Source organism: Hyperolius riggenbachi, chromosome 3, assembly GCF_040937935.1.
Source record: "Hyperolius riggenbachi isolate aHypRig1 chromosome 3, aHypRig1.pri, whole genome shotgun sequence".
NCBI lineage: Eukaryota > Metazoa > Chordata > Amphibia > Anura > Hyperoliidae > Hyperolius > Hyperolius riggenbachi.
In genome coordinates this window covers 270,908,317-270,922,150 of record NC_090648.1, presented here as the reverse complement: position 1 = coordinate 270,922,150, position 13,834 = coordinate 270,908,317, and the positions used below count along the sequence as shown (strand labels likewise).

Below are 13,834 nucleotides of genomic sequence, written 5' to 3'. Positions count from 1 at the left end.
CACAAATCAAGCGTATTTCTTGCCGCAGTACAGTATAGTATTGTGACACCATTTATTTCTTGCTGCCTCATCAGCTCAGTCTCCACGGCTACTTGGCTCCTCCCCCTCACTAGCCTTCAACTGTAAAACTCAACTGTTACTTCCTCCCTGCACATGCCCAGCTTCACTCTCCTCTTTCCTGCTCATGGGCTCCCTCTGCGGCACCTGCAGGCTCCCTTTACAGCAGCACTTTCCACAAAAAGTAAATGCATCTGTAACCCTTGGTGTGTGTGTGTCTGTTGCAATCACACACACACAGGGTTACATTGCTAAACAGTGGGTGGCACCAAACCCACTGCATGCAGTACGTTACATCAAAATGTGACCGTTAACAGTGACAGTGAAGCATACTTTACTGGAGGGGAAAAAACACAAAGACAAAAAGCCCAAATGATGAAGTACGTCACAAATATCGAGTATTCAAAGGTGCTTCTATAAAAAGGTACTCACAAAGGTGGGTTGCACAGGGGGCAACCGACCACTTCAGGCAGGTGGAGTATCTTAAACCTGACTCCACTCAGGTATACCAGCAGTCCTGGATTTGGTCGCTCTCTTAGCAAAAATCCTGCGCACCTTGAATACCATAGGTGGTGGAATTTCACATTGGATCAGGCAAGGCTCTCCTCGAAGGGCGGGGGGAGTTTGGCACAGTAGATGGTAAAGAGGCGCCCAATGTATATAAAACACTCTAAAATCAATAAAATTAAAAAGATGTGGTGGCTTACCTCACAGACGACAAACTCACTTTAGGTAAGGAAGTTTAATTGAAAATTAAGCACACGTTTCGTGGAATCATGCCCACTTCCTCAGGCCAAATAAAAGTGCCTCTTCCAAGCAGACACAAAAATTGCCAATGTGTTTGTCAAATATAACATGTTTAATTCCATACTCTAGGGGACAATGCAAGGTGTTTCACAGGTTTGATCCTGCTTCATCAGGTAGTAACAACGGAGCATATGTGCTCAGTAGAAGTGTCAGACACCATCTCCATTAACATGTGTATGCATTATGTACTACAGCATCTAGACACCCCAGGAACCTACACTAGGATTTTATTCATATATTTCAGCTCTGCATGTAATACCATAATTCCATCACTGCTACACAGCAAGCTCTCCCAGCTACACATACCTGAATCCATATGCAAATGGATAACCAATTTCTAAACCAACAGGAGACAGCATGTTAGACTTGGAAAAGACACATTAAGCTCTCTGACTGTCAGTACTGGTTCCCCCCCCCCCCCCCCCCAGGGCTGTGTTCTTTCCCCACTGCTCTACTCACTTTACACCAATGTCTGCATCTCCACAGATCCATCTGTTAAGGGTCTGAAGTTTGCAGATGACAAAACAGTAGTTGGTTTCATACAAAACGGGGACGAGTCTGCATACAGGCATGAAGTGGGACAGCTTTCCTCCTGATGCAGCAGCAACAACTTGGAACTAAATGCTCTTAAACCATGGAGATGATAATAGACTTTAGCAGATATCCCTCCCAGCACCACCCTTTAACCATAAATGGATCCACAATAACCCAGGTAGAGCCATTCAAGTTTTTTGGGTCCACAATCTCAATCTCAAAGAACTTAAAATGCGTATCGGTTCATTTCGGCACTCGGCTATCAGAGCCGTGCATCGAAACTGGGCGCCGTCATAGCAGCAATGCTATGATGCATGCCCCGTGTAGCGGTAATTCGGGGCTTTGGCAGCTGCCAGACCCCGAATTACATCTCCCTCTGAGTTGCGACAACTTGGAGGGGGAATAGTATTTAACGCCGCCTCGGAGTTTAGTGGCAGTGGGGAGAGCAGTCATTCGGCTCTCCCTGCGCCGAACTGAGTGGCGCTGGCATAATATGCACCCCTTAAAATGGGACAACAATACTGCCACTATCATCAAGAAAGTACAGCAGAGGATGTACTATCTACAGCAGCTGAAAAAGTTTGACCTACCGCAAAATCTAATGGTGCAGTTCTACACTGCAATCATCAAACCCACCATGACATCATCTATGACTGTATGGTTCGGCTCCTGCTCAGCATTAGAAAAGGAGAGGCTGCAGCGCATCATCCGATCAGTGGAAAGGATAACTGGCTGTAGCTTACCTTCCCTGCAGGATCTTTACGCTAGCGGGAGCAGAAAGAGAGCGACAGAGATTGCCTCTGAGCACTCTCACCCTGCACACCATCTTCCAGCTCTTGCCTTCAGGAGTAAGATTCCAGTCAATTGCAACTAAAACCTCTAGACACAGGAACAGTTTTTTTCCTCAGGCAGTAGCCATACTTAATGCAGAACCACACTAGAGCTGCTAGGAGTCAATCAGTAATCAGCACAGAACTTAAAATTGAACAATTCTCACCTTGCTTACTGCCATTATACTTACATACTGTTCTTGACTTGTAATATACATACTGTCTGTCCATGTATTGTTTTTGTTTGTGTTTGTTAAGCAACTGCAAAGACAAATTCCTTGTAAGTGTGAACTTACTTGGCGAAATAAATTGATTCGGATTCTGATGCAGCATGGTAACATGCAGTGTGTTACCGCAAAACAAATGCGTTGGCAGTGAAGCATACTTTTCCCTGTATGTGACGCAATGCACAGATAATGTGAGGCACTGTTTCCCATTCTGTTGCGTGCCATTCCTGTGAACCTAGCCCAAGTCTCAAAAATCCATATAGGTCCTAGAGACAGGACTTGAGCTAAAATCTTCCCACTGGGGACAGACAGAAGTAAAAATCGAAACCCTTCTCACCCTTGCAAAAAATGACAATATTTAATTGTAAGCTCTATTTTGATTCTTAACCAGGTTGTAATTTTATTCAGCTTATATGACCTGTCAAATGTCCAAAGATGGTGCTAAAGCATTTTGAATGACCGGCATGACTGATCACTTTGGCCACCCATGACACCAGGTATAGCCACTTCCTCAGGCTGCATCAGTGTTAGGGCGGCATCTGACCCCCCAACTCCTAGGGCCCCCTCCGGTGCTCCCGTCCATGCAGAACAGAAGCAGCAAGGCACTTATGTGACGTCCAGGTGCCGGTGGGTCTCCCCTTTGATGTGCTTGCAGCCGGGGGACAGGTCTCCCCTTTGATGCTGCTGCTGTTCTGGCTGGAAGGAGAAGTGAGCACTAGAGGGGGACCCTAGGTGAGGGAGGAGAGAAATCTGGCCCCCCTCCGGCGAACAGCTTCCCACCCCCTCTCCTCTGCGAGCGATCATTGGGGGAGGGGGGGCACCCTCATGTTTGCCTCAGGTGCCAAAAAGTCTAGAGCCGGCGCTGGTCACAGTCAGCATTGTACAATCGTACAAACAATTTTTAAACTATATGTCCGCAAAGTCTTTGTGGTACTTCTCCTAGTTCCTGCATCATTTAATGGACCTTTTTGTTAATGATCGTTTGGAATTTTGTCTGTCATTCATATCACATGGATACATTTCTGTACTTGAGCATGGAATGATCATTCATCGTCTTTACACACAATCTTGTCTGGCCGCTTTAGTAGGCTCTATCTTGCCAGCATAATCACATAATCGGGAACCCAGCCAGAGAATTCAAACTTTTTTTTCCCAACACACAGTAAAAACTAAAGAAATTAACAGAATAATGTTTGAGTAACAGCTACTGGTGCTAATGATACTGTACATGCAAAGCTTAATACTTAGTTTTAGGACCACCTTAAGCTGCTTATTATCAAGGCATGAAGAACAAATCTTTGTCACTCTGAAAGCTTTAAAGGATGACATACTTATCTGACTATTCATCTAATCTACAGGTTTACAAAACTTTCAGGTGTATTGCAGTCACACTCACTGCGAGAACGCAGTGTGAGCATGCTAGTAAACATTGTGTATTCACCATTATAGTACAGCTTGCAATAGATTCAATCACAGATACCATTAGTACGTGACATGCTATATTACTTAGCCTGCATATCCCTTTCCCTATATTGTAGAGCTGGCAGCAGGTTGCAAGCCAGACAGAATGAGTTACTGGCTCTTTAGAAGCCACTTATTGCTACCGACAATAGCTTTAGGGCAATCTATGTAAAGCAAAGGCACACTTTTATGTGCACACACTTTACACCCAGAATCTTGATGTCTGCAGTTTAATCATTGTGTGATGCTTAGGAGATTGGAATAGCATCGAAGAGCCAGAAGCAGACATGGCTGGACTTACAATTCAGAAGGGAACTACAACAAAAAATACCATAAGAATTCCTTATGAATGTGAAAGCAATGGTACTCTAAACTGAAGCAAATGTCTGTATTTAAAATTTGTAATAAAACTGAGACTGATTTGATTACTTCACTTGTTTGATTTGTCTGTAAAAGCCGCTTTCATGGCTTGTGCAGGCCTTTTCACAATGTGTTCACACTTTAGAAGGTGATGTTCTTTATTCAACAAATATAAGCTGTGACAGTGCTAAAGGTACTGAAGACTTGCAGGCACTTTCAGTTTCACATATGACTATTTCCTCTATTTTATGTAAAACTTCAATTGTAGACAAAAGTGGTCTGTCAACCAGTGAAGTGGGCTGGCCTGCTTCATATGGCAACAGTTAAAGCACGATTGTGCAGGGCAACTACTGTAAATTAAAGCACAAAACTAATCCTGACAGTAGAATCTGATGGCAAGGCAGCTTGCTGTGTGCTGTAGCTCAGATCTACATGAATAGCTAAGCAGTGACTGAAAACATTGAAGAGGAAAGGGGTAGAGGCTTTCACTCAGAAGACAGAATCTGATTAATTATCCATCCTGAAAAGGTTATCATTTTCAGATCACTCATCTACAAATATTTTAGCATTGGTTGCTGATATAAAAAAACAAAACCAAGTGCATCCATAAGGCCCATACACACGTCTGATTTTTGCAAACGACGGGTCGTTTGAATGTCCCGTCGTTCAGTCGCCCGCACGCCACAATGGGCGTGTGTACAGACTGTCGTTCGCGTGATAAGACCGAGTTTGAGCGATCCGCCGGGCGGAAAAATCGTTCGCAAAAATCAGACGTGTGTATGGGCCTCAGTGTTCTCCCCAGAATATTTTTCCAGCCGGGTGGCATGAAAAAGTAGCCGGGTGGGTAGGGTCACACTGGGGGGTTGATACACAAAAGTGTGACAACTGCTCTCAGAGCAGCTATCACGTGATCTGCCGGCGCGCCGAGGTTTGCGCGCGTACACCTTTACTCCCCATGATAAAGGAAGGTTTGTGCGCAATTCGGCTGCGTGTTTCATACAAACCTTCCTTTACCATGCGGAGTAATGGTGTACGCGCACAAACCTCGGCACGCCGGCAGATCACGTGATAGCTGCTCTGAGAGCAGTTATCACACTTTTGTGAATCGAGCCCAGGGTGCGGAATCACACCACTGGTTGCCTGGGGGGAAATGCTAGGTACTAATGGATTATGGTCAGCCCAGGATAAAACACACACACCATGCTCTCTCACACATGCACACCGCACTCACGCACACACACACTTACTTTAAGAGGGACAATCATGGAGGCTGCAGAATAAAGTGCTCTAAAGTTTAGACTGCAATAACCACAAGTATTTTCCAAGTTTAGCTAAGATTACAGCTAAACTGCTTTTTTATTTTCTAGAAATAAGGTCAGAAATGCCACCTTTTTATAATCTCTCAGCAGAAATCTGCAATGTGACAGCTCTCCTCTCCACATCTGTTTAAACATTAGTGAGTCATTGGTGAGGACAGTACTGTACAAGTGTGTGAAGCTAATCTAATGCTGTCTGCATATAAAAAGCATTTACCACACAGCAACGGCTTCGAGACAGCCTCCCTCCCCTATTATGACAGAGGAGACTTGCCGGTGGAATGAATTAAGCCAGGCGTCCCGCGGTGTAAGTTTATCTGTCCTGCATGTAACTTCACAGGAGCTTTCTCCGCCCCTCTACACTACGAAGGGAGCTGGGGAGGAGGGCGGAGATATCTCCCTGAATAACAGCGAGCTGGCTGCACAGACACAGCCGCTGCTGCTCTGCTCGCGGTAATGATTCAAGAGGAGAAAGTACAGTAATTCTGTCACAGACCAGGGCTAACGGCAGCCGGGCGGGAGGGCAAGGTCAGGTGGGCGCTCCGCCCAGCTGAAAGGCTCTGGGGAGAACACTGGGCCTATAGTCTTTATAAAGATAAAAACATTACCTGTAATCATGAAAGGAAACACACACACACACACACCAATATACAGTATTTGTGATATGTTCTCATACATTCAGTAAAAAGACAGAGCCTTAAGCCTCTTGCACACTACATGCGATTCCGATTTTTTATACAATCCGATTTTTGATTCCGATTAAAAAAACATAGCAGCATGCAGTACTTTTTTTTTTAAGCGGAATTAAAAAAAAAAAAAAATCTTCTATTTTTTATTTTGCACTTGTAATGTATTTAATTATTTTTTTCCCTCTACTACTATTTTGCGTTAAAGTTCCTCTTTAAGGAGGAGAGGCCTGTACATATGCATAGCTCTGTCTTAGCAAAATTATGAGATGCTTTAACCACTTGCCGACCGCCCACAGCCGATGGGCGGCGGCAAGTACTGGGCATAAACGACCGCAATGCGCCCATCGGCGGCGGGCGTGGTTATGCGCTGATTTTGTCACGCGATTGCATTTATTTTCCCCTCTAACCACCCCCTGAGACACCCTTCAATCACCTCCTGTCACCCCCCTAGCACTCCTATCCATCAGAACAGACCAAATACAACCTGTCATCTAAGAGGCCACCCTGCTTATGACCGATTCCACAAAATTAGCCCCTCATAGACCACCTGTCATAAAAATTTGCAAATGCTTATACCCCTGAACAGTCATGTTGAGACATTTGGTTTCAAGACTACTCATGGTTTTGGGCCCGTAAAATGCCAGGGCAGTATAGGAACCCCACAAGTGACCCCATTTTAGAAAAAACACACCCCTAAGGTATTCTGCCCTGGCATTTTAGGGGCCCTAAACCGTGAGGAGTAGTCTAGAATCCAAATGCCTCAAAATGACCTGTGAATAGGACATTAGGCCCCTTAGCGCACTTAGGTTGCAAAAAAGTGTCACACATGTGGTATCGCCGTACTCAGAAGAAGTAGTATAATGTGTTTTGGGGTGTATTTTTACACATACCCATGCTGGGTGGGAGAAATCTCTCTGTAACTGGACATTTGTGTGTAAAAAAAAAAAACAAAAAATTGTAATTTACAGAGATATTTCTCCCACCCAGCATGGGTATGTGTAAAAATACACCACAAAACACATTATACTACTTCTCCTGAGTACGGCGGTACCACATGTGTGGCACTTTTTTGCACCCTAAGTGCGCTAAGGGGCCCAAAGTCCAATGAGTACCTTTAGGATTTCACAGGTCATTTTGCGACATTTGGTTTCAAGACTACTGCTCACAGTTTAGGGCCCCTAAAATGCCAGGGCAGTATAGGAACCCCACAAATGACCCCATTTTAGAAAGAAGACACCCAAAGGTATTCCGTTAGGAGCATGGTGAGTTCATAGAAGATTTTATTTTTTGTCACAAGTTAGCGGAAAATGACACTTTGTGAAAAAAACAATAAAAATCAATTTCCGCTAACTTGCCACGAAACATAAAATCTTCTATGAACTCACCATACTCCTAACGGAATACCTTGGGGTGTCTTCTTTCTAAAATGGGGTCATTTGTGGAGTTGCTATACTGCCCTGGCATTTTAGGGGCCCTAAACCGTGAGGAGTAGTCTTGAAACCAAATGTCTGAAAATGACCTGTGAAATCATAAAGGTACTCATTGGACTTTGGGCCCTTTTAGCGCAGTTAGGGTGCAAAAAGTGCCACACATGTGGTATTGCCGTACTCAGGAGAAGTAGTATAATGCGTATTGGGGTGTATTTTTACACATACCCATGCTGGGTGAGAGAAATCTCTCTGTAAATGGACAATTGTGTGTAAAAAAAAAAAAATCAAAAAATTGTCATTTACAGAGATATTTCTCCCACCCAGCATGGGTATGTGTAAAAATACACCTCAAACCACATTATACTACTTCTCCCGAGTACAGCAATACCACATGTGTGGCATTTTTTTGCAGCTTAACTGCGCTAAGGGGCCCAAAGTCCAATGAGCACCTTTAGGCTTTACAGGGGTGCTTACAATTTAGCACCCCCCAAAATGCCAGGACAGTAAACACACCCCACAAATGACCCCATTTTAGAAAGTAGACACTTCAAGGTATTCAGCGAGGGGCATGGTGAGTCCGTGGCAGATTTCATTTTTTTTTTTGTCACAAGTTAGCAGAAATGGAAACTTTTTTTTTTCTTTTTGTCTCAAAGTGTCATTTCCGCTAACTTGTGACAAAAAATAAAATCTTCTATGAACTCACCATGCCTCTCAGTGAATACTTTGGGATGTCTTCTTTTCAAAATGGAGTAATTTGGGGGGTATTTATACTATCCTGGAATTTTAGCACCTCATGAAACATGACAGGTGCTCAGAAAAGTCAGAGATGCTTCAAAATGGGAAAATTCACTTTTTGCACCATAGTTTGTAAACGCTATAACTTTTACCCAAACCAATAAATATACACTGAATTGGTTTTTTTTTTCATCAAAGACCTGTAGCACAATACATTTGGACAAAAATGTATACAGAAATTTTACTTTATTTGAAAGATGTCAGCACAGAAAGTAAAAACATTTTTTTTGACACAATTCATGTCTTTTTTGATGAATATAATAAAAACTAAAAATCACAGCAGCAATCAAATAGCACCAAAAGAAAGCTGTATTAGTGACAAGAAAAGGAGGGAAAATTAATTTAGATAGTAGGTTGTATGACCGAGCAAAAAAACGTGAAAGCTGCAGTGGTCTGAATAGAAAAAAAGGCTCTGGTCCTTAAGGGGTAGAAAGACTGTGGTCCTCAAGTGGTTAATATACAGGCATATGCTTCATCACCTCAGCTAGTTGTGTCCTCAAAATAAACAAAGGTCTGCACTTCATACTTTAATGTCAACAACCAGTACCTGGAAATGTGTGGATGAGCAATTTGTCAGCCATATGATTTGTAAAAATGATGCTAAATTTACATGGATATTTATGGCTAATGCCTGGAAAAAGCTTGCATGCATTTTCCCTGACACTTATGTGAATGTCCATTTGCAATTCTGAGAATGTCTATTTGTGCTTCAATGTGAGCACCAGTAAATGTAAGGTTTGTACATACAATAGGCAATATCAGTGTTTTGTGCAATCTCATATACTTCCAAATGTGTATTGAAATGTTACCTCCCTTTTACTGGCCCCAGACACCCACAACTTTCATGGACATAAAGGCAAATTGATATAAATGGAAGATTCACACAACAGTTTTTTCAGGGATTAAAAATACAGGTGTTTGAACATTGTGAAGAAATAGAGGTAAACTAAGTCAGACTTAGAGGAAACCAGAGACAAATATTACTCAAAGTTTTATACATACCAGGGGCTTCCTCCAGCCCCATCTGCACGGATTGCTCCTACGCCGCCGTCCTCAGCCTTCTCCATCTTCTGCACCAGGTCCTGTAAGTTCGGCCAATCGTGGCCAGTCTGAGCATGGCGAAGTACTATTCTCCGCCGGAGAGAGCGCACTGCACATGCTCAGACTGGCCGCGACTGGACAAAGTTACGTGAGCCAGTACAGAAGCTGGAGAAGGCTGAGAAAGGCGGCGTAGGAGCGATCCATGCGGATGGGGCTGGAGGAAGCCCCAGGTATGTATAAAACTTTGAGTAATATTCGTCTCTGGTACACTTTAATATTAATATTAACTAGCTGAACCATCTTTGCATTCCAGCAGTTCTGGAGATGTGTTAAGCTATCAGAGACAACAAAGAGATCATTTGCATATCAGCAGTGATGCATTGTGGGACACCTTAGAGCTCACGCCAACCTGAATTAACACAAATAACTTCTGTTTTGCATTGCATTTTAGTAAGGAGGCTTTTTGGTCTCTTACAGCCCGTTACACACTCCAAGGAGTTCCGATTCACCATGAGCTTGCTGGGCAATCTGTAAATCAGACTTCTAAATCAGAAAACTCCCTAGGATGTAGAGGTCATGGCCCTTTCAATTTCAACATACCAGAACATAACATCTGATCATGTGACTCATCTCAAAGCTACAGCAAACAGAGTGTCTTCCTTTTGACAGTGCACTGTGAGGTGTGCTGTACGATCTAAGAAGCACAGTTGGGGGCAAACATGTTTTACTATATTAGCAATCTGTAAGTAAGTAACAACCCCAAAGGCAACGGATTATTGGTAACATTTAACAACTACCCTTTAGTGCAAGGTTTTTCTGTTTGTTTTTTTCTTGTTTTGATTTTTTTCTTTTTTGCCCCCTCTTTAGATGCTTTACAGAACCAATTATTTTAATGCATTCAGTTTAAAAAAAAATGTAACCTGTTTATAGCCTGTAAAGATACAACATACACATACTCAGAAGCAGACACTTTATCATCCTTTGTGCTCTAAACTCAAAGACTGCTTTTCAGTGGAATCAGAAGAATCCTCTTGAGGGACAGATCTCAAAAACATGACCTCAAATTACGTACAAACTTCCAGCAATCTATCTGATACAGTGCTAGTGATTCTAGTCTTTACTAATATCATGAGACTGAAGACAGCATCCCCAGGGCCTGAACCCAAACCTTCAGTTACAAGAATGCTGCTAAGTGAACACATTTGTCATTTTATAAGCCAGCAGTAATAACAAAATGTAGACAGATTTCCTCAGTGGAGAAGACTTTTCCCCCATGTATTTATTTCTCGCGTTACACTTTTCCTCACTTAGGGCCCTAGCTCACACGTATGATATAAAATGCTTATACAGAATGCATAAAGACAGGGGGAATCAATTTACCTGAATGCCATCAAGCAGCTTGCTCATGCACCAGTAACTGTCAGCTTCAATGTTCCGCAGCACCTCTTCAGGCAGACTGGAAACATCAACATTTTCCACATCTTCTTCTTCAGCTAAAATGCACAGAAGAGGCAAGGTGGTGAGCAGAGTGCACATAAATTCATAAAATAGGCATGTGTATTGTCATTAAGCAGATACTCCCAGCACCCAAGGTACATTTCAGTAACTAGACCACACACTGGCCATACACAGGGTGATCTCGCCGCAGCTACAGCAAAAGAAATACTGTCAATTGAAACTTCATAGAATTGACAGTATTTCCAGCAATTCATTTTTTTTCCTATTTATGTTTTTTATATATAGCGGTTGTTGTGGATTTTAAAATAAATTAAGTGCATATTACATTATGAAAACTTGCATTCAGCATACATTAAGAAAAAAAATAATACTCCAGCTTCTTAAATAAAAACTTGTTGTTACTACACTGGACTGAATTACAATCCACCCCCCCCCCCCCCCTTTCAGAACCACTGACACAGCACCATGACCTATGTGCTATGTGCTAACTGGGGATATTAGATTATTGACTTTGGCCATTATTTTATTTCTGTAAGAGTGTTGATGGATATCTAGGCTGGAAGAATCTCAGTTTCCTGGTTTTAACCGGGATATGGATTTTGCTTGTTTTATGTTATTGTCCTGTACCAATAATACTTACTTACCAATGTACTTACCAATTTTCTTCTGATTTTTTTTAGCTTTGCTATGAATTAGAAACACTATTATTTTACTATTTTAGACAGATACAATACTTAACTTTTCTAATTCATGTTTGGAATCGCCCACATCCTTCCCCAACATGCACTTTTTTCTGTTGGAGAAGGGGAGGGTGAGGTGGTGCTTGCTGAGTGCTTAGTGACAGTAATCCAGTTGGGTTTCTACCTGCTTGTGTGCGAGGTGGTGACCTGGCATCGTTGGAGGGATTGGGAGGGCAGCGCACCACTCATTGCACATGCGCCCGTGTAATTACGCTATTACTTGGCAAAGAGCGGTGCCAAAGGGGATCAAACTTTGTCCAACACTTTGATCTAAGCAGCCTGACACTGTCCCAGGTTAGATCTGACACCAAGGACGCCGTGTCCTGGTGGCAAGCCCAAATGCTCCAATGAAATATTTATTTTACATGACGCAGCAGCGAATTTCGGCGGTGATCAAAGTGTTTAAATAAATCTGAAGTTTTGAATCAGGATGATACCATTTATTGGCTAACGTAAAAGAATAAGAGTGAGAAAGCTTTCAGCTGTATAGCCTTCATCGGGCTTCAATCCTGTTTGCTCACAAGATGCCGGACTAGCCCAAAGAAGGCTATACAGCTGAAAGCTTACTCACTCTTATCCTTTTCAGTTAGCCAATAAATGGTATCATCCAGATTCAAAACTTCTTGCTTTTATTGATGGCTAACACAGTACAATACCCTATTTCTACTTTAAATAAGTCTGACACTTTGATCTAAAGGGGCTGACGCCATGCCGGCACTAGATCTGGCAACAGCTCCCCGCGCGTCCAGGGCTGTAGAGTGGATACAAAAATCATCTGACTCCTCAATTTAAAAAAAAACACTGACTCAGACTCTACGTACCCAAAACTGTTCAGTCTCCTCGACTCCGACTCCACAGCCCTGCTAGTGTCATCCATGTTTTCTGTGGTGGACTATGTCTGACCTTGGTACTAAACTGGAAAAATGCCAATACGCTCCAAGATCTCGCAGATCAAATCACTGAGGTGGAAAGGGAGTACCCAGATTCTTTTTTTATCATACTAGGGGATTTCAACAGTGCTAATCTTTCCAAAGAACTCCCCAAATACAGGCAACATGTCACAAGCGCAACTAGAGAAGGTAAGACACTTGATCACTGTTACACTACGACTAAGGACTCGTATTACTCTGTCAGCAGGGCAGCTTTGGGGAACTCTGATCATGCTGTTATACAGCTTATCCCAACATACATCCAAAGACTAAAAACTGCCAAACCTGTAGTGACCACAGTTAAGAAATGGACTAGTGAAGCTGTAGAAAAACTGCAGAGCTGCTTTGATTTAACTGACTGGAATTTATTTAAAGAATCCTCCAGTGACCTAAATGAATACACTGACGCTGTGACATCATATATTACCTTTTGTGAAGAGTCCTGCATCCCCACAAAAAAGTGCACCAGGTACAATAACGATAAACCCTGGTTCACATCACATCTTAGGAAGCTGCGCCTCGATAAAGAAAGGGCATATCGTACAGGCGATAAAGTCCTCTACAAAGCTGAAAATACAAACTGCAGAGAGCCATTACCGCCGCAAAAAAAGATTATTCTCAAAAACTTGAGGAAAATTTTTCTAACGCAGACTCATCCACAATATGGAAATCTCTACATGAAATTACCAGCTACAGGAAGAAATCTCCTCCCCCCTCACTACATAACCTGCAGCTTGCAGATGAACTGAATACATTTTATTGCAGGTTTGACACTACTAACAAAAGCCAAACACAACAAGTCAATTTGCATCTCTGCCACAGGCAAACTGAACACTCTTCCTGCCAGCCAATGTCTCCACCCCCTGCGGTGCCTCAGCAACTACACAACACAGGAGGCCAGACACAATCTGCTAACCTGTCCCCAGATGTGCATGCTCTAACAATATGCCAATCAGATGTAAATAGACTCTTTAAAAAACAAAACACCAGGAAAGCAATGGGACCAGACGCTGTGTCTGCGAAATGCTTGAATCTCTGTGCCGACCAATTAGCGCCTGTATTTACAGACATATTCAAAGCATCTCTAGAACTCTCAATTGTTCCTGCCTGTTTTAAATGCGCAACTATTGTACCAATTCAAAAAAAACAAAACCTACATG

General features: G+C 42.7%; 1 protein-coding gene across 1 annotated transcript in view; it reads right to left on the bottom strand.

Annotated features, from left to right (window-relative positions):
- LOC137563632 (TBC1 domain family member 22A-like) overlaps nucleotides 1–13,834 on the bottom strand; it is a 640,427-nt gene that overhangs the window by 376,643 nt on the left and 249,950 nt on the right. The window contains exon 9 of the mRNA XM_068276327.1: nucleotides 10,928–11,040. Within this exon, the coding sequence (XP_068132428.1) occupies nucleotides 10,928–11,040 (113 nt within the window). The remainder of the gene's footprint in view (nucleotides 1–10,927; nucleotides 11,041–13,834) is intronic.